This window comes from Sesamum indicum, linkage group LG12, assembly GCF_026168435.1.
Source record: "Sesamum indicum cultivar Baizhima isolate 11 linkage group LG12, ASM2616843v1, whole genome shotgun sequence".
In the NCBI taxonomy this organism is placed as follows: domain Eukaryota; kingdom Viridiplantae; phylum Streptophyta; class Magnoliopsida; order Lamiales; family Pedaliaceae; genus Sesamum; species Sesamum indicum.
The window spans coordinates 5,093,805-5,115,853 of NC_142668.1; the positions used below are offsets into that span (position 1 = coordinate 5,093,805).

At 42.8% G+C, this 22,049-nt stretch overlaps 1 protein-coding gene across 1 annotated transcript; it reads left to right on the top strand.

The window, feature by feature from the left end:
- The first annotated feature begins 1,659 nt into the window (after positions 1–1,659).
- On the top strand, positions 1,660–10,128 carry LOC148784775 (uncharacterized). Its single transcript, XM_088876511.1, has 8 exons — positions 1,660–2,419; positions 3,632–3,788; positions 3,903–4,023; positions 4,272–4,339; positions 4,479–4,614; positions 4,729–4,962; positions 7,627–8,976; positions 9,739–10,128. Exons 1-8 carry the CDS (start codon positions 1,660–1,662, stop codon positions 10,126–10,128), a joined length of 3,216 nt encoding a protein of 1,071 aa, XP_088732637.1.
- Positions 10,129–22,049: the final 11,921 nt, after the last annotated feature.

Here is a 22,049-nt window from a genome sequence, read left to right on the forward strand (position 1 = left end):
CATACCGACACCGCGTATTCCTTCAAATGGTGGAAATACGGACGTTTCCCAAGAAAATATCCTACCGCAGTAGCTTTCCAACGTTTAGCCCCGTTACGAATGGCATCTAACGTCGGTCTGACAATCACCTCTCCATTCTGTAATGTCAGCGCAACGTGCGAGAGGGTCTTTCTAGATGAATGGTTAAATGCATGCGCAATTTTATCATCAATAATAGGTTCCGGGCATGCATGCAATGGGATATTACCCACGTACAATCCCATTTGGACTATTGTTTGAAAATGAGGCTGTTTTTTTACCACATCATTGCTGACATCAGCAGCAGCATCACTGCTGACCTCAGCGCTGGCGCTGCTGACCTCAGCCCTGGTGCTGCTGACATAAGCCCTGGTGTTGCTGATGTCTTCAGGAATACCAACCATCACTTGTGCCATTTCATCCTCAGCCATCTCATCTGCTGAAAAAGTATCCACGTCATCTTCCACGTCACAAAAAGTGTGCGCCACCTCACTGATGGGCGCCATGTCATTTACCGATGGACCAGCCACCATCTTCCCTGGCGAGTTCATCTCATTCACCGGCGGAAACTCGTTATTCAACAAGACAGTAGTAGCAGCCTGTTGTGAGCTCTCTGGTCGTCCCGTTTCGTGCTCCAGGGTCGTCGTCCGGCCGGCCAAAAGCCCCAAATCTCCAGTTGACAATGGAGGAAGACGACTCGTCTCCTCAATGGATTTCGTCACCAGTGGAGTATCTTTCAACGGAGAATACGTGGACGACGAAACTTCTACCCCTCTGGTCGGAATCGTGTCTTCACAGCCCTGCCTCCCGCTGTCACCGGCCTGAATCTCAGGCGTTGCCGGTGGAAGACCAAATGTCACGCCTGTCAAATCTACATCATTTTCGCCCGTTTTGTCTATCGCCGGCTTCAGAATACCCCGACGAGCCTTGATAGTTGCACGAGGAATGCCCTGAAATCCTCCCCTCAAAGATGGTGCTTGAAACCGATAGCTTCCGCCATGGCCAAACCTCGCCTCCCATCGATTTTTTAGCACTTCCAACGCAGCCATAGAATCAGTGTCTCCTTCGTCCACTACCTTGTTTGCGAGGCGTAGGAATTCGTCGATGTGAAAAGCAGGCGCTGTCACTCGTCCGCCATTGTTGGAGCTTGAAGAGGCACCAAGAAACCCTAGTTTTGGCGGTTGTTCCATAGAGTCCTTTTCCATGGCCAAGTTTCGCTCTTTTTCGACCAGAATTGTTCCTTGCATCTCCCTGACCATAGATCCGTCCTTAGTCGCCTAAAAAAAACTCGTCTTCGGCAAAATCTCGAAATCCGACCTTTCATCTTCTCGCCGGAAAAATTGCAGTTTCTCATCGCCGCCGGCCATCTGGTCGCTGCCACCCGTCCCTCCGGCTTGCCCCTCGTCTGCCAACTCTTCCTCCTCATCACCCAAGTCGTCGGCCGGAGTTTGCATGGTTGAAGCATTAGTGTGTGTTTTTGGATGTGTGCTAGTGTGTGAGAGAGAAGAGAGAGAATTTTGAGAGTCCATTTTTTCCACGGAAAGGGTTGTTTTGAGAGCACCGCCATTCTTGGGTTTTGAAGCTTTTTCAAGCTCCTTTAATGGCGGACGAAGGATTGGAATCTCACCGCGTGAGTTTAATATGGTTGAATTTCTCAGCTTTGCGAGCAGAGTCATGGACGAAGGCGACGCTGATGCAATGGAGGCTTTGGTGGTGTTAAAATCGCGATGGGAGAGAAGGTTTGGCAATGGCGCAATAGCGACTAAGCAGACGGCGACGATGGCTGTAGCCTCGCTACCTTACGGCCGTCGACCTATTCAAGCCCGTCTTTGCCTTCTTGGGCCGGCGAATGAAACGCGACGGGAAGATTTTATTTTTGGGCCTCCATCGACGGCGACTGGGAAGGCGAATGGCGCTGGTGGATCGACGCCTTTTGATGGGTGGAAACCACGCTTGGACGAAGACGATGGTGGTCCGCAGGCGCTTGAAGAAACTACCCAGATCCCGGCACGACTGTGCGAGGCCCTTTCTGGCGAACAAGGCGATGAAACAACAGTCCAAACGAGAGAGAAACACTCAGGCGCGATTTTCTGGCGAACGGGTGAACGGCCGGCGATTTTTCCGACGACCAGTGATGTACGCCGACTTCCTGACATGGATGTTGAGGTGGCGTCGGTTGTGAGTGACATGGATGTTGAGGTGGCGCCGGTTGTGAGTGACGTGGATGTTGAGGTAGCGCCGGTTGTGAGAGACGTGGATGGTGAGGTGGCGCCGGTTGTGAGTGACTTGGACGCTGAAGTGGCGATTGAGAGGTCAGCTGACGTCAGCCCTACTAGGGCTGACGTCATCAATGCTGCAAGGGCTGATGTCAGCGCTTACTCTTCTGCTGATGTCATCCATTGTGCTAGGGCTGATGTCATCCATGATGCTAGGGCTGATGTCACTTCTTACACATCTGCTGATGTCACTGCATACACAGCTGCTGATGTCATCAATCCTAGGGCTGACATCAGCAGTTTTATGGAGGAAAAAAACAACAACTTGGGTAACAAATTGGCACCCATTCCTTTGTTTATTGGGAACATTCCGCTTCACACTGGTTCTAATGGGATTGTTAATGATAAAATTGCTGATGCATTCAGCAATTCGTCCCGAAAAACGCTATCTTTCATTGCTCCTACGAAGCAAAATGGGGAGGTTGTAGTTCGTCCTTCACTTGATATTGTGCGTGACGGATCCAAATGATGGAAATCTATGGCAGTGGGATACTTTATGGGAAAGCGGCCGTACTATCACCACTTGAAGGAGTTTGCCCATTCGGTTTGGCCAGCGCTACGAGAGGTCATAGCAACTGCTAATGGCTTCCTTTTTTTCCAATTTAAAACGGAAATTGATATGGAGGAGGTCATAGAAGGGGGGCCATGGCTATTTCAGGGACAACCAATTGTATTGCAAAAGTGGGAACTGGGTATGGCTATGAGAAAGTTAAAGCATACACAAGTGCCTGTCTAGATAAAACTGCGACACCTTCCATTGGAATTCTGGACGACGGAAGGATTGAGTACTGTGGCTAGCAGTGCCTCTATACCCTGATGCAATAACAAGGGCATGCACGAGACTGGACTTCATTCGTGTATGCGTGATGATTGGCGTTACGCAGAAATTAGAAAAACATATTATCATAATGACGCCAGATGAAGATGGCGGGGAAACCCCATGCAAGGTTGATATCGAGTATGAATGGCTTCCCCCTAAATGCACGGGATGCATGACATAGGGGCATTCGAAGAAGGAGTGTTCGTTGACCAAACTTCAGAAACAGACAAAGCCCCCGGTGAAAGTGTATGTACCAAAAGCCAATGTCCCCCCTCCACCAGCCCCCGGGGAGAGAGAAAATAAACATAAGACCGTGGTTGAGGTGGATGATAAAGCGAGAGGAGATAAAGGTACAAAACAGAATAAACGTTACACCTCATCGCAGAAGGAGAAGGGTAACGAAGTGGTTATTTATAATCCTTTTGATGCTTTGAATTCACTAGACGACGCAGAAGAGAATACTAGGGGTCCTAACACATGCAACCCCTCTAGTAGTGATCCATGTTGAATCTCACAGTGTGGAATGTCTGGGGGCTAAATAAGAGAGACCATCAGCTCGTAGTAAAGGACCTAATCTCGGAATACAGGTTAGATTTTATGGGCATCTTAGAAACTCGTGTTCGTATTAACAATGTCATGCATATTCAGTCGTTTTTGCTTTCTCATTGGAAATGGTTTGTTGATTATGCAACTGTGGGTCGTATTTGGGTAGCGTGGGATGAGAATGTTGTGGATGTTCATATTCTTGATTTGGGGAATCAATTTATGCATTGTCGTGTCACTCATAGGGCAAATAGTGAATCCCTCTTAATCACTATTGTTTATGGTGCCTCTGAGATGATTGATCGTAGAAGTCTATGGAATACCTTGGAAACATTAGCTCGAGAGCACTCGGATGAGCCCTGGCAGGTAGGGGGGGACTTCAACGCGGTCTGAGAAATGAATGAGGTGTGTGGAGCTTCTGGTGATATAAGGATGGCCATGGAAGAATTCAATACTGGTATCCAGGAGGCCGGGTTAATACCATTACCTATGCAGGGGGAATGGTATACGTGGCATAACTGCAGCACGAACTCTCGGAGTCTGTGGAAGAGATTGGATCGAATTCTCATTAATGACAGATGGCTTGCGAGATTTCCTTCCTCATGTTATCATAGCCTTTTACCGTGGACTTCAGACCACTCGCCGCTTGTACTGCATGGGGACAGGCAAAGTCAAACTGGAGGTATGTTTCGATTTGACAACTACCTGACACACTCACCTGAATTTATCCCCAGTGTGCAGAATATCTGGCAGAATACAATCGTTCCGGTTCCTATGTTTGCGGTAACACGTAAACTTAAAGCATTGAAGCCGGTCTTCAGGGAACAAAGGAGGAAGAAGGGGAATTTGACTCTAAACGTTCAATCAGCTAAAGGCTTTCTAGATGAGGCACAACAGCTGGTGAGCTCAGATAGACAGAATGAGGCCTTTTTACAATTAGAACATTGCTGCCGCTTGGTATATGCAAAAGCGGCAAAATTGGAACAAATCATGCTGCAACAGCGAGCCAAGATGCAGTGGATGAAGGGGGGTGACCAATGCTCTCGGATTTTCTTTCGTAAAATTGCCCAGAGAACGGTGGCAAGAAGGATACTGCAGATAAATGATGATAATGGGACCATCCACACTGAACTAGAAAAGATTATCAATGAATTTGTCCGTTACTATCAAAACAACTTGGGCGGTAACAGACGACAGATAACGTTGGATATTGGCTTTCTGAGACCGTGGGCAAGACATGTTCTCTCTAATGAGGAGGCTGGCCATCTTATATCGGGGTTTACACTAAATGATGTAAAGCAAGCAGTATCTGACATTGCAGATGACAAGGCCCCGCGACCTGATGGATATTCATCAGGATTCTTTAAAGCAGCCTGGCCAGTGGTGGGACAGGAAGTTACAAAAGCGGTATTGAAATTCTTTAGTACCGGTAAACTACTCAAACAAGTCAATTCCACACTTTTGGCACTAATACCAAAGGTACACACTCCTATGACTGTTGGTGATTTTAGACCAATTTCGTGCTGTAATGTGTTATACAAAATTATTGCGAAATTACTTGTCCAACGACTGAGTGTCGTTCTGGACAAGATAATTAGTCCCTGTCAGGGAGCGTTTATTCCAGGGCGTAGCATTAGGGACAATATTTTGCTGACACAGGAACTGCTCACGGGATATAACCAGGTGAGGCTCCCACCTCGTTGTACCCTGAAAGTCGATATAAGGAAGTCATATGATACTGTGGAGTGGGATTTCCTACTTGCGGTCTTGCAATTATTTGGTTTCCCCCAAACGTTCACCAGGTGGATTCAGGAGTGTGTCGCGGCATTCTCGATTGGTCTTAATGGAAACCCTCACGGTTTCTTTATAGGAGCACGTGGATTAAGACAGGGAGACCCTCTATCTCTCTATCTTTTTGTTCTCGTTATGGAAGTCTTGCGTTTGGGATTATTACAACTTATTGAACAGGATTTGCAATTCTCTTATCACTGGAAATGTGAGCCGGCCAAAGTCTTCCAGTTGGGATTCGCAGACGATCTCCTACTTTTCTGTAGAGCTGACTTGGATTCTCTCAGGATCCTCAAGAGGGGGTTGGACCGATTTTTAGAATGGTCGGGACTTCGACTGAATGTACAAAAAAGCCATGTCATTATCTCTCGATCAGCACAAGGCTGGAAGGATCAGATCTTAGCAATTATGGGCTTCCAGGAGGGCCAACTACCAATGAGGTACTTAGGCCTCCCTCTACTGTCTTCTAGATTGTCTATATCCGATTGTCAACCACTTTTATTGAATATTGATGCTCGCACTAATGGTTGGGAAGGAATTTCATTATCTTATGCTGGACGTATACAAATCATTAAATCCGTACGATCAGCAATGAGCATCTATTGGGCGTCTGCATTCATCCTACCGAAGGCTATTATTAAACAAATTGAGAAACGCTTCAGAACTTTTCTATGGAAAGGCACTTCTACGTCGGGATACGTCAAGGTAACGTGGAAGGATGTGTGTAAACCAATTAACGAAGGAGGCCAAGGAATTAAGGATATCGTTATCTTTAACCGTTCCTTAATAGCAAAGAAGTTATGTGACGTTATCAGATGTGACCGAACATCTATATGGGTTGACTGGTTGAAGCAGGGACGATTGCACAACACTTCAATTTGGACAATTAATGAAAAGGGAGGATCATGGGGATGGCGAAAAATGCTCCGACTTCGCAGCTCTATCCTACCTATGATGGAATTCCTTATTGGAGAGGGGAGTCATTCTACTTGTGGAAGGACCCGTGGCACCACTTGGGCTCACTTATTGCTAGATTCCCACGAGGACCGAGCCTCTTAGGACTTGATGAATCCGCCAAACTACAAGTAGTCATTGATGAGGGACAATGGCAGTGGCCTCATTACTGATTTGGAATGTATGGAAATCATTTACACTTTACCTATTCATGGAGGGGATGACAGGATCAACTGGCGGTTTTCAGAGGGACGACCCACTACACAATCCCTATACAGACTTTTCTGTCCACCTGGACCAAAAGTAGGATGGTCTTCACTACTTTCAGGTTCTTTGAAGATTCCCCGACATAACTTCATTCTTTGATTAGCAATTCAGGAGAAGCTACCGACAACTGATAAACCATGGATGACCCATCTAGGGGGATGTATTCTCTGTGACGAGGGTACAACGGAGACACACACTCACATGTTCTTCCGATGTTGATTTAGCAGAGGATGCCTTGCAGCTATACGACAACATATTTGATTTGCTTGGCCAAATCCTGAGTGGACAAGAGACGTGGAATGGGCATCGAGGAAGTGGAGGGGAAAGCATATTGTCAATATTGCTTATTGAGCATTACTTGGTGCATGCATATACCATTTATGGCGAGAGAGGAACTTGAGACGATTTGAGCAAACCCGTCGGTCCGAAAGTGTATTAGCTACTTGCATCATAGAAGACGTTAAACAGAGGATAATTAGTATTAATCTTTCCAGTTCTATTAGTACATGTGCACTCTATAGACTTTGACGTATCCCTTGGTCTGTCGGGGGAGCCACCACATGATTGTTGTACTTTACCTCCTTTTCGTTAATGAAACTTACATTTACCCAAAAAAAATTTTGGTAAGCGTAATAATAACTAGAAATTATTAGAAAAGGAAACAAACTGGCTTTAATAAAACCGTGCAAAATAGCTAAATTTTGTACGTTCTGAGAATTCCATGAAACTTGACCCAAACGTTGGTTTAGACCCATGCATTTGTGTAGTAAATTTTTTAAATGTAATAATAACTATAAAATAGTATAAAAGGGAAACAAACTTGCTTTAATAAAACCATGCAAAACAGTTAAATTTGCAGTGACGCGCAAACTAAAAGCCCTAAAATCGGTCTTTAGAGCACTGAAAAAGAAAAAGGGGGACTTAACAATCAATGTCCAATTGGCCAAAGGATTTCTGTAGGAGGCACAAAACTTGGTAAGCTCCGACAGACAGAATGAACTCTACTTATACTTGGAACACTGCTTTCGGATTGTTTATGCAAAAGCGGCCAAGTTGGAACAAATTATGCTGCAGCAGAGGGCGAAAATACAGTGGATGAAGGATGGAGACCAATGCTCTAGGGTCTTCTTTCGTAAGATTGCTCATAGAAGGGTGATAAGAAAAATCTTACAGATCAATGATGAGAATGGCAACATCCACACGGAACAAGGGGAAATTGTTCATGAATTTATCTCATACTATCAGAACCTCTTAGGAGGTACCAGAAGAAATGTTCCAGTGCATATTCGATACCTTAGGCCGTGGGCGAGGCATTTTCTTACAGATGAGGAAACTGGTCTCCTCCTCTTGCCATTTTCAACAGATCATGTTAAGCAGGCAGTGTTTGACAACGCCGAGGATAAGGCACCGGGACCTAATGGCTTCTCATCAGGATTCTTTAAAGCAGCTTGGCCAGTGGTGGGGGATGAAGTTACAAGGGCGGTTCTGGACTTCTTTGCTACGGGGAAACTCCTTAAACAGACCAATTGCACGCTCTTGGCATTGATTCCTAAGGTACACACACCTATGTCAGTTGGTGATTTTAGACCCATCTCATGCTGCAATGTCTTATACAAAATTATTGCTAAACTCCTTGTCCAACGACTAAGTGGGGTATTGGACAAGATCATTAGTCCCTGTCAGGCAGCATTTATCCCAGGAAGAAGCATTGGAGATAACATAATGCTAGCGCAAGAACTATTCACGGGCTATAACCAGATACGTCTTCCCCAAAGATGTGCAATGAAAGTTGATATTAGGAAAGCCTATGACACGGTGGAATGGGACTTCCTATTAGCGGTGATGCAGATGTTCGGGTTTCCACCAATATTTTTCAAATGGATTGAGGAGTGTATCACCACGGCCTCATTTTCGATAGGACTCAATGGAAAACCACACGGGTTCTTTGCTGGAGCAAGAGGATTACGACAAGATGATCCTCTATCTCCATACCTTTTTGTGCTGGTTATGGAAGTTCTGCACTTGGGATTCCTACAGCTTATTGAACAAGATATGCAGTTTACCTTTCACTGGAAGTGTGAGCCTGCAAGGGTCTTTCAGCTGGGATTTGCAGACAACATACTTCTTTTCTGCAAAGCTGATATAGACTCAATCAGAGTTTTTAAAGTGGGACTTGATCGTTTCGCGGAGTGGTCGGGACTCCGGTTGAATGTACAAAAAAAGTCACTTAATTATCTCTCGATCCGCTCAAGAATGGAAAGAACAGATGTTGGCGGTCTTGGGCTTTCAAGAAGGGCACCTCCCGATAAGGTACCTGGGTCTTCAGGCACTTTACCGACTTTTTTGCCCACCTGGACCGAAAGTGGGCTGGACTTCACTACTTTCGGGATCTTTGAAGATTCCACGCCATTCATTTATCTTATGGATGGCTATTCAGGAAAAGCTACCGACAACCGACAGACCATGGCTCACACATCTTGGTGGGTGTATTCTTTGTAACGAGGAGGCATTGGAGACACATAACCACCTTTTCTTCCGATGCCGTTTCAGTAGATTATGCCTTCCAGCTGTTCGGCGGAATATTCGAGTCCCTTGGCCCAACCAGGAATGGGGAAGGGACGTCGAATGGGCAACACGAAAATAGAGAGGGAAGCATATTATTAATTCAGCATATCGAGCACTACTTGGATCACTCGTCTACCATATATGGCGAGAAAGAAACTTGAGACGATTCCAGCAAATTGAGCATCCGGCAAACGTTTTGGCTTCCTTCATTGTAGATGATATTAGACAGAGGATCTTGAGTATTAATATGCCTAATTCCATTAGTACAATTGCTCTTTATAGACTGTGGCGTATCCCTTGGCCTGTCGAGGGATAAACCAATTGACTGTTGTACTGTACCATTATTTTCATAATGCAAATTACATTTACCCAAAAAAAAAAAAAAGGTACCTGGGTCTTCCTCTGATTTCATCTAGATTGACTATTTCTAACTGTCAACCACTTTTATCAAAAATGGATGCACGTATTATGGGATGGGAAGGACTCTCATTAACTTATGCTGGGCAGGTACAAATCATCAAATCCATACTTTCATCTTTGAGTTTATATTGGGCGCCTGCTTTTATACTTCCTAAGAAAATTATCAAGGAAATTGAGAAGAGGATGAGAAACTTCCTACGGAAAGGCACTACAACTAGTGGCTATGCCAAGGTAGCATGGATTGATGTGTGCAGACCGGTGGAAGAGGGGGGACTTGGATTCAAGAACATTACAAGCTTGAACCAGGCATTAATGAGTAAAAAGCTTTGTGATGTTATCCGATGTGATCGGACCTCAATATGGGTGCAGTGGCTCTACCATGATCGGCTACGTGACACATCTATGGACGATTCGAGACCACGGAGGCTCTTGGGGATGGAGGAAATTACTACGTCTCCGTCCTTTTCTACGCTCTAGTGCGGATTATCATATTGGAAACGGAGCGACTTTCTATATTTGGCAGAACCCATGACACCACCTCGGACCACTCATTGAGCGATTTCCACGGGGCCCGAGATTACTTGATATTAACGAATCGACCAAACTCAGTTATGTTATTTCAGAGGGAGAGTGGCATTGGCCTCCCATTACAGATTTTGAGTGTTTGGAGATCACCCACACCTTGCCACAGATTTGTGGAGGAGCGGACAGGGTTGTCTGGAGATTTGACAAAGGACAACCCACAACACAGGCCCTCTACAAATTATTTGACCCCCCAGGGCCGAAAGTAGGCTGGTCTTCACTACTTTCGGGTTCCTTGAAGATACCAAGACACGCGTTCATCCTTTGGCTCGCAATTCTTGGCAAACTTCCCACCACGTACAAACCATGGCTATCCCATTTGGGAGCCTGCATCCTATGTGACGAAGGAAGTACAGAAACCCACTCTCACTTATTCTTCCAATGCAGATTTAGCTGGCAGTGCCTTACAGAAATACGCAGAAGGATTCGGTTCCAATGGCCCAATATGGATTGGGAAACAGACATTGAATGGGCGACAAAAAATGGAGAGGAAAGCACATTGTCAACATAGCTTACCGTACACTACTAGCATCATGTGTCTATCACATTTGGAGAGAGAGGAACCTGAGGCGATTTGAACATACTGAACGGACACCGAACACCATTGGTATTCTGATCATCGACGATGTCAGACAGAGGATCCTCAGTATCAACACTGCTTTGTCCGTTAGTACACAAGCATTATATAGACTATGGCGTATCCTTTGGCCTGTCGAGGGAGAAACCAATTGATGATCAAATTGTTGTACTATACAATTATTTTACTTAATGAAAATTACATTTACCCAAAAAAAAACTTGACCCAAACGTTGGTTTAAAGCCATGGATTTGTGTGGTAAATTTGTTAAACGTAATAATAACTACAAAATAGTATAAAAGGGAAATAAACTTGCTTTAATAAAATCGTGCAAAACAGTTAAATTTGTAACGTTCTCAGAATTCCATAAAACTTGACCCAAACGTTGGTTTAGACACATGCATTTGTGTGGTAAATTTGGTAACCATAATAATAACTACAAATTAGTATAAAAGCGAAACAAACTTGTCTTAATAAAACCACTCAAAACAGCTAAATTTTGAACGTTCTCAGAATTCTATAAAACTTGACCCAAACATTGGCCTAGACCCATGCATTTGTGTGGTAAATTTGCTAAGTGTAATAATAACTATAAATTAGTAGAAATGGGAAACAAACTTGCTTATACAAAACCGTGCCAAACAGCTAAATTTTGAACGTTTTCAAAATTCCATGAAACTTGACCCAAACGTTGGTCTAGACCTATTCTTTTGTGTGGTAAATTTTCATAACCTCATAATAACTACAAGTTAGTAGAAAAGTGAAACAAACTTGTTTTAATAAAACCGTGACAAACGCCTAAATATTGAACGTTCTCAGAATTTCAAGAAACTTGACCCAAACGTACGTCTAGACCCATTCTTTTCTGTGGTAATTTGTTAAGCGTAATAATAACTACAAATTAGTAGAAAAATAAAACAAACTTGCGTTGAAGTAACCGTGACAAACTGCTAAATTTTGATCGTTCTCAGAATTCCCCAAAACTTGACCCAAACGTAGGTCTAGACCATTCTTTTGTGTGGTAAATTTACTAAGCGTAATAATAACTAGAAATTAGTAGAAATGGCAAACAACTGGCTTTAATAAAACCTTGCTAAACAACTAAATTTTGGACGTTTTGAGAATTCCATGAAACTTCACCCAAACGTTGGTTTAGACCCATGCATTTGTGTAGTAAATTTGTTAAACGTAATAAGAACTACAAAATAGTATAAAAGGGAAACAAACTTGCTTTAATAAAACCGTGCAAAATAGTTAAATTTGGAAAGCTCTCAGAATTCCATGAAACTTGACCCAAACGTTGGTTTAGAAACATGCATTTGTGTGGTAAATTTGGTAAGCGTAATAATAATTACAAATTAGTATATAAAAGGGAAACAAACTTGTTTTAATAAAACCACGAAAAACAGCTAAATTTTGAACGTTCTCAGAATTATACGAAACTTGACCCAAACGCTGGTCTAGACCCATGCATATGTGTGGTAAATTTGCTAAGTGTAATAATAACTACAATTTAGTACAAATGAGAAACAAACTTGCTTATATAAAACCGTGCCAAAAACCTTAATTTTGAACGTTCTCGAAATTCTACGAAACATGACCCAAACGTTGGTCTAGACCTATTCTTTTGTGTGGTAAATTTGCTAAACCTAATAATAACTACAAGTTGGTAGAAAAGGGAAACAAACTTGTTTTAATAAAACCGTGACAAGTATGGAAAAAAAAAAATTCTCTCTCTAAAAAATGGACCCTCTCTATTCTCTCTCACACACTACTACACCACAAAACACACACACACAAGCCCTAACAACTCAAACCGCTGCCGGCGACGAGGAAGGAGCTCTGGCTGGCGAGGGGGAGGCTGACGGTGATGAAGGACGACGAGAGACGGACTGTTTTGGTCAGTTTTCCAGTGACCCGAGAGCGAAAATAGGAAATTTGCAATTGGAACGTAAATCGCCGGTTTTGGGCAGTTTGCCGGCAACAATGGCAGATCAGACAATTGGGAACGATGACACAGTAATTTCAGAGGAAGGGAATGGAAGTCTAACGTCGAGTGATTGTTTTTTGAGGGCTGAAACAAGGGGAAAATTGCAGACCCCGCTGTTAGGGTTTTTGGGAGACGAAGGGTCGTGCAGCCAAAACCCGTCGGAAACTGGCACTATTCAGGCTGATGAAGGTACGCCGGAATCTGTGGAGGAAGTGGAAACGACTATAAACGAGAAAGGTGAGAACTTGGCCTATGACTCGTCTTCGTTCCGAGCGCCGCCTAGATTAGGGTTTGGTGAAGCTTCACCTTTCATCAATGGCGGAAGGAAATTTGAGCCGTTTAATCTTGATGAGTTCTTGAAATTGGCCAAAGCTGTGATCGAGAAAGGAGACGAGCAAACCATTACAGCACTCAGAGATCTGAAAACTAGATGGAAGGAGCGATTTCGAAGCGTCCCGTCGCTGCGTTTGTTGGTTGAGAAAAGAGATGCGCCGCCACGCGTGGGTGGTTTACGTCCGGCTATGAAATGCTTATTGCCGTCGGGAACAAGTAGTGGAGCGCCGGAAACTGATGGGAACTCGACAGATTCAGATCTACAGTCGCCGGTGCCTGAGATTTCGCGACTTTCCGTCGGAAATGAACTTGCTTTGCTGCCGCCGTCGACTGATATGGCAGCTCCGGTGAAGGGTGACCGGCGACTCACTAGTCCGGCGACGGTTGGTATTCCAAAATCAGTTGACGTGGCTTCTGTAGGTGACGTGGAGGGTGAGGTGGAAGATGACATCACTGCTGACATCACTGCAGATGACATCACTTCTGAGATCACTCCAAATGACATCACTACTGACATCATGGATGACATCATCCTGCACAAAAAGACAAAAAAACAGATTTCTACTTTTGATTATCGCGCTCCTACGGGTTTGTTCGTTGGAAACATTCCATTGCATGCATGCTCGGACACGATTAACGATGATAAAATAGCTCCTGCATTCCACGATTCAACTCGAAAGACCCTATCCTATGTGGCTCCAACGGTACAAAAAGGAGAGGTGATAGTGCGATCAACACTGGATATTATACGGAATGGGTCTAAAAGATGGATGGCTACCGCGGTGGGATATTTTCTTGAAAAAAGACCGTACTTTCACCATCTAAAGGAATTTGCAAAGTCGATATGGCCGGACTTAAAGGAGGTCACTGGTACAAATAATGGGTTCTTTTTCTTCCAATTCAAATCAATAGTTGCTATGGAAGATGTCATTGAAGGAGGTCCATGGCTATATCAGGGGCAGCCTATTATTCTTCAAAGAAACCAGGGATGGTATTGAGGAAACTACAGCATACAGAGGTTCCTGTGTGGATCAAAATACGACACCTTCCAGTCGAGTTGTGGACAGAGGGGGGTCTTAGTACGGTGGCCAGTGGAGTGGGTAAACCACTTTACCCAGATGCGATTACGAGAGCATGCACGAGACTGGACTTCGCTCGTGTATGCGTAATGTTGGATGTGACCTCAAATTTACCGAAACACATCATAATTATGACACCGGATGAAGAAGGAGGAGAATCCCCATGTAAAGTAGATGTTGAGTACGAATGGATACCCCCGAAGTGCAAAAGTTGTATGACATTGGGGCACTCTGCCAAAGAGTGTGTTCTTAACAAATCAAAACCAATTAAACCACCGATTGCTGTATACATACCCAAAGTGGGGACACCGCATGAAACAGCAATGTTTGAACGGAGTAGGAACCATCCTAGGGAGGATGGCGATACAACTTATATACCATCTCGGCCACCACGTTTGCCTGATCGAAAGATAAGCAGACCACCACAAGCTCCAGTGGTAGAAAAGAAGAGAGAGGGCCGTGAATCCCCTAGAGATGCAACAGGCCCAAGTCGAGAGGAGAGGGGTAAGGCGGTTGTTATATATAATACATTTGATGCACTACACATACTGGATGATACAGATGAGTCGACTCGGGGTCCTAAAAACAGCAGCCCCATACCTAGTGATCCATGTTAAATGCAGCAATATGGAATGTACGGGGCCTGAACAAAAGAGATCATCAGTTGGCAGTCAGAGACATCGTTGCTGAGTTCAGGTTACAATTTCTCGGCCTCCTTGAAACTCGTGTTCGATTTAATAATACAGCTCCAATTCAATCTTTCCTATTACCCCATTGGAAATGGTATATGGATTATGGATCTTCTGGTAATCGGGTGTGGATAGCGTGGGATGATAATTTTATTGATGTTAATGTGGTTGAATGTGGAATGCAATTTATCCATTGTCTTGTTAATATTCGTGCAATTCATGAGTCAGTCGTTGTTACTGTCGCTTATGGAGCTACTGAGGTGATTGACAGGAGAGAGTTATGGAATGCCCTGGAAAGTTTAGCTATACAGTGTGCTGATATCCCATGGTTGATTGGAGGGGATTTTAATGCAGTTCGCGACCTCAGCGAAGTATGTGGCACATCAGGGGATATCCGAATAGCTATTGAAGATTTTAATGCTGCCACTCAAAATACAGGATTACTACCACTACCCATGCAGGGAGAGTGGTACACATGGCACAACCACAGTGCGACACCATGGAACCTCTGGAAAAGATTGGACCGCATGTTGATAAATGAGAGATGGATGGCACGGTTCCCTAACACATTCTACTCGGTCCTTACACCATGCACTTCAGACCACTCATCGATGGTACTAAATGGGGACCAACAGCAGCAATATGGAGGTATGTTTCGATTTGATAACTACCTCGCTCGTTCACCTGAGTTTATTCCTAGTGTGCAGAATATATGGCAACATAACATTATTGGTACGCCTATGTATGCTGTGACACGCAAACTCAAAGCATTGAAACCAATCTTCCGAGAGCAAAGGAGGAATAAGGGGGATCTATCGCACAATATCCAAATGGCGAAAGGGTTTCTTGAAGCAGCACAACTACTTGTTAGCTCAAGAAGGCGAGATGAGCTATACATACAACTAGAACACTGTTGTCGACTCGTACTGGCCAAAGCAACAAAATTGGAGCAGATTATGTTAAATCAACGAGCGAAGATGCAGTGGATGAAGGGAGGCGATCAGTGCTCCCGAGTGTTCTTTCGGAAGATTGCCCAACGAAGATCATCAAGGAGGATCTTCCAGATCAACGATGACCAGGGATCTACTCACACTGATCCAGAAGAAGTTATTAATGAGTTTATCACATACTACCAAAACCTGCTAGGAGGAGATAGACGAAGAGCACGTATTGACATTCGGTTTCTCAGACCGTGGGCTAGGCACATTCTGAGTAATGAGGAGTCAACCGCTTTACTATTACCGTTCACACCAGCAGATGTCAAACAGGCGGTTTTTGGACAGGAGGTGAGTTCGGCAGTACTGGACTTCTTTAGTACAGGCCGACTTTTGAAGCAGATAAATACTACACTTTTGGCACTCATACCAAAAGTACATTCACCTATGACGGTTAGTGATTTTCGGCCCATAGCATGCTGTAATGTTCTTTATAAGATCATTGCAAAGCTCATTGTCCAAAGGTTGAGTGTGATAATGGACAAACTGATCAGCCCATGCCAAGCGGCATTTGTGCCGGGACGCAGCATTGGAGATAATATTATGCTAGCACAGGAACTTTTTACGGGATACAACCAAACTCGTCTACCTCCTAGATGTACTCTGAAAGTAGACATCCGGAAGGCATATGACACAATGGATTGGGATTTCTTGATAGAAGTTTTGGAGATGTTTGGGTTCCCTATCACGTGTGTGAAGTGGATTGAGGAGTGTGTGACAACACCTTCATTCTCTGTTGGGCTAAATGGGAAGCCCCATGGATTCTTTTGAGGAGTCAGAGGACTTAGGCAGGGTGACCCTTTATCACCCTACCTATTTGTGCTTGTGATGGAAGTCCTACACTTGGGCTTCCTACAGTTGATTGATCAGGAGGAGTTATTTTCCTATCACTGGAAATGCGAGGCAGCCAGGATCTTTCAGTTGGGGTTTGCTGATGATGTGATATTATTTAGCCGTGCTGATATGGAATCTCTAAGAATCTTTAAAGCAGGTTTGGATCGCTTTGCTGAATGGTCGGGTCTTAGACTGAACGTACAGAAAAGCAACTTGATTATATCACGCTCAGCGCAAACATTACGTGAGGAGATGCTGGCACTACTCGGATTTCAGGAAGGGGTCCTTCCAATGAGGTATCTGGGGTTACCACTTATATCGTCTCGACTAACTATTGCAGATTGCCGTCCACTATTACTGAAGATTGACAAACGGATCGCTGGATGGGAAGGTACCACTATATCTTATGCTGGTAGAGTACAAATTATTAAATCTGTACTTATATCATTGAGTCTTTATTGGGCATCGGCATTTATATTACCGAAGAAAGTTATTAATGAAATTGAGAAAAGGTTGCGAGCTTTCTTGTGGAAGGGAACGACGAATAGTGGCTATGCCAAGGTTGCGTGGAAGGATATATGCCGACCTAAGGAGGAGGGAGGACTTGGATTCAAGGATATCAGTACCTTGAATCGTGCATTGATGACAAAAAAACTATGTTATGTCATTAGATGCGACAGGACATCGATTTGGGTTGAATGGCTGTACAAGGGACGCCTACAACACACCTCTATATGGACGATTATGGACCATGGCGGCTCATGGGGATGGAGGAAAATCCTTCGAGTACGGATGTTTCTCCGAACCATGGTAGACTACCGGATTGGAGATGGGAGGAATTTCTTCTTGTGGCAGGATCCGTGGCACCACCTTGGCCCTCTATGTGACACCTTCCCACGAGGACCGAGGCTTCTTGGACTAGATAAGTCATCCAAACTAAGCACGGTGATTCATGAAGGAGTATGGCAGTGGCCCCTTATCACGGATATTGAGTGCTTGGCGATCACACATGTACTACCCACTATTTTTGGAGGGGAAGACCGTATAATTTGGAGATTTGAGAATGGGCGACCAACAACACAGGCTATTTATGAGTTATGTGACCCACCAGGACGGAAAGTAGGCTGGGTTTGGCTTGCCATCCAAGACAAGTTGGCCACGACAGACAAACCATGGCTTGCTCACCTTGGCCCATGAGTCCTATGTAATGAAGGACTGACAGAGACACATGCACATTTATTCTTCCAATGCAGATTTAGTCGAAGATGTCTCACGGAAATTCGAAGAACGGTACGATTCTTATGGCCCAATAGAGAGTGGAAAGATGACATTACATGGGCTTCACAGAGATGGAGGGGTAAACACATAATCAACATGTCTTATAGAGCACTACTTGCAGCATGTGTATACCACATTTGGAAGGAAAGAAACATGAGACGATTCGATAACACCGAGAGGACGCCTACTACCATAGCATTACTGATCATTGAGGACATTCGACAGCGAATCCATAGCATCTCACTCTCTAGATCAGTCAGTACACATGCTTTATTTCGATTATGGCGAATCCCTTGGCCTGCCGAGGGATAAACCTTTTTGGGACCATATTGTTGTACTGTAACATTTTTACTCAATGAAACTTACTTTTACCGAAAAAAAAAAAATCGTGACAAACGTGTCTTATGGAGCACTACTTGCAGCATGTATACCACATTTGGAAGGAAAGAAACCTGAGACGATTCGATCACATCGAGAGGGCGCCTACTACCATAGCATTACTGATCATTGAGGACATTAGACAGCGAATCCATAGCATCCCACTAACTAGATCAGTCAGTACACGTGCTTTATTTCGATTATGGCGAATCCCTTGGCCTGTCGAGGGATAAACCATTTGGTGGCCATATTGTTGTACTGTACCAATTTTACTCAATGGAACTTACTTTTACCGAAAAAACCGTGACAAAAAGATAAATTTTGAACGTTCTCAAAATTCCACGAAACATGATCGAAACGTAGGTCCAGACTCATTCTTTTGTGCGGTAAATTTGCTAAGCGTAATAATAACTACAAATTAGTAGAAAAAGGAAACAAACTTGCGTTAAAATAACCGTGACAAACTGCTAAATTTTGATCGTTCTCAGAATTCCACAAAACTTGATCCAAACGTAGGTCTAGACCCATTCTTTTGTGTGGTAAATTTTCTAAGCGTAATAATAACTAGAAATTAGTAGAAAAGGGAAACAAACTGGCTTTAATAAAACCGTGCAAAACAGCTAAATTTTGTACGTTCTGAGAATTCCATGAAACTTGACCCAAACGTTGGTTTAGACCCATGGATTTGTGTAGTAAATTTGTTAAACGTAATAATAACTACAAAATAGTATAAAAGGGAAACAAACTTGCTTTAATAAAACCGTGCGAAACAGTTAAATTTTGAACGTTCTCAGAATTCCATGAAACTTGACCCAAACGTTTGTTTAGACACATGCATTTTTGTGGTAAATTTGGTAACCGTAATTATAGCTACAAATTAGTATAAAAGCGAAACAAACTTGTTTTAATAAAACCGCTCAAAACAGCTAAATTTTGAACGTTCTTAGAATTCTACGAAACATGACCTAAACGTCATTTTAAACCAATGCATTTGTCTGGTAAATTTGCTAAGTGTAATAATAACTACAAATTTGTAGAAATGGGAAACAAAATTGCTTATATATAACCGTGCCAAACAGCTAAATTTTGAACGTTCTCAAAATTCCACGAAACATGACCCAAACGTTGGTCTAGACCTATTCTTTTGTGTGGTAAATTTGCTAAACCTAATAATAACTACAAGTTAGTAAAAAAGGAAAATTAATTTGTTTTAATCAAACCGTGACAAACAGCTAAATTTTGAACGTTCTCAGAATTCCACGAAACTTTACCCAAACGTAGGTCTAAACCCATTCTTTTGTCTGGTAAATTTGCTAAGTGTAATAATAACTAGAAATTAGTATAAAAGCGAAACAAACTTGTTTTAATAAAACCGCTCAAAACAACTAAATTTTGAACGTTCTCAGAATTCTACGAAACATGACCCAAACGTTGTTCTAGACCAATGCATTTGTGTGGTAAATTTGCTAAGTGTAATAATAACTACAAATTAGTAGAAATGGGAAACAAACTTGCTTATATAAAACCGTGCCAAAAACCTAAATTTTGAACGTTCTCGAAATTCCACGAAACATGACCCAAACGTTGGTCTAGACCTATTGTTTTGTGTGGTAAATTTGTTAAACCTAATAATGACTTCAAGTTAGTAGAAAAGGGAAACAAACTTGTTTTAATAAAACCGTGACAAACAGATAAATTTTGAACGTTCTTAGAATTCCATGAAACTTTACCGAAACGTAGGTCTAGACTCATTCTTTTGTGTGGTAAATTTGCTAAACGTAATAATAACTACAAATTAGTAGAAAAGGGAAACAAACTTGCGTTAAAATAACCGTGACAAACAGCTAAATTTTGATCGTTCTTAGAATTCCACAAAACTTGACCCAAACGTAGGTCTAGACCCATTCTTTTGTGTGGTAAATTTTCTAAGCGTAATAATAACTAGAAATTAGTAGAAAAGGGAAATAAACTGGCTTTAATAAAATCGTGCAAAACAGCTAAATTTTGTACGTTCTGAGAATTCCATGAAACTTGATCCAAACGTTGATTTAGACCCATGGATTTGTGTAGTAAATTTGTTAAACGTAATAATAACTACAAAATAGTATAAAAGGAACTTGCTTTAATAAAACCGTGCAAAACAGTTAAATTTTGAACGTTCTTAGAATTCCATGAAACTTGACCCAAACGTTGGTTTAGACACATGCATTTGTGTGGTAAATTTGGTAACCGTAATAATAACTACAAATTAGTATAAAAGCGAAACAAACTTGTTTTAATAAAACCGCTCAAAACAACTAAATTTTGAACGTTCTCAGAATTCTACGAAACATGACCCAAACGTTGTTCTAGACCAATGCATTTGTGTGGTAAATTTGCTAAGTGTAATAATAACTACAAATTAGTAGAAATGGGAAACAAACTTGCTTATATATAACCATGCCAAACAGCTAAATTTTGAACGTTCTCAAAATTCCACGAAACTTGACCCAAACGTTGGTCTAGACAAATTCTTTTTTTCGGTAATGGTAAATTTCATTATTAAAAAATGGTACAGTACAACAATTAATTGGGTAGTCCCTCGACAGGCCAAGGGATACGCCATAGTCTATAAAGGGCCCATGTACTAATCGAACTGGAAAGATTAAGGCTCAGAATCCTCTGCCTAACATCATCAATAATATGAGAAGCCAATACATTAGGCGGGTGTTCACTTTGTTGGAACCGTCTGGAGTTTCTTTCTCGCCACAAATGGTAAACCAATGACCCAAGTAATGCTCGGTATGCTGCATTGATGATATGCTTCCCTCTCCATTTTTTTACTGCCCATTCCACATCCATTGCCCATGTGCGATTGGGCCAATCGAATCGAATAATTTCCCGTATGGCTATAAGGCATCTTCTGCTATATCGGTATCGGAAGAACTAGACAAATTCTTTTTGTGTGGTAAATTTTTTAAACCTAATAATAACTACAAGTTAGTAGAAAAGGGAAACAAATTTATTTTAATCAAACCGTGACAAACAGCTAAATTTTGAACGTTCTTAGAATTCCACGAAACTTGACCGAAATATGGGAGGAATAAGGGGGACTTATCTCACAATGTCCAACTAGCTACAGGGTTTCTTGAGATGGCGCAATCACTTGTTAGTTCAAACAGACAGGATGAACTATACCTACAGTTGGAACACTACTGCCGGTTAGTACTAGCTAAAGCAGCCAAACTTGAACAGGTTATGCTTCAACAGCGAGCAAAAATGCAGTGGATGAAGGGAGGTGACCAGTGTTCCCGGGTGTTCTTCCGTAGGATTGCTCAAAGGAGATCGGCGAGGAGAATCTTACAAATAAATGATGATCAAACAGAACCAAGAGATGTTACCAATGAGTTTGTAACATACTACCAAAACCTACTTGGTGGGAACCGACGACGTGCTGTGGTAAACTTTCGATACCTGCGACCTAGACATACTTTGAGTGAAGAGGACGTCAATTCTTTACTCCTGCCATTCACAACAGCGGACGTCAAGCAGGCAGTTTTTGATATTCTTGAGGATAAAGCACCGGGACCAGACGGGTATTCATCGGGCTTTTTCAAAGCTGCTTGGCATCAACTTGCTTTAATAAACCGTGCAAAACAGCTAAATATTGAACGTTCATAGAAT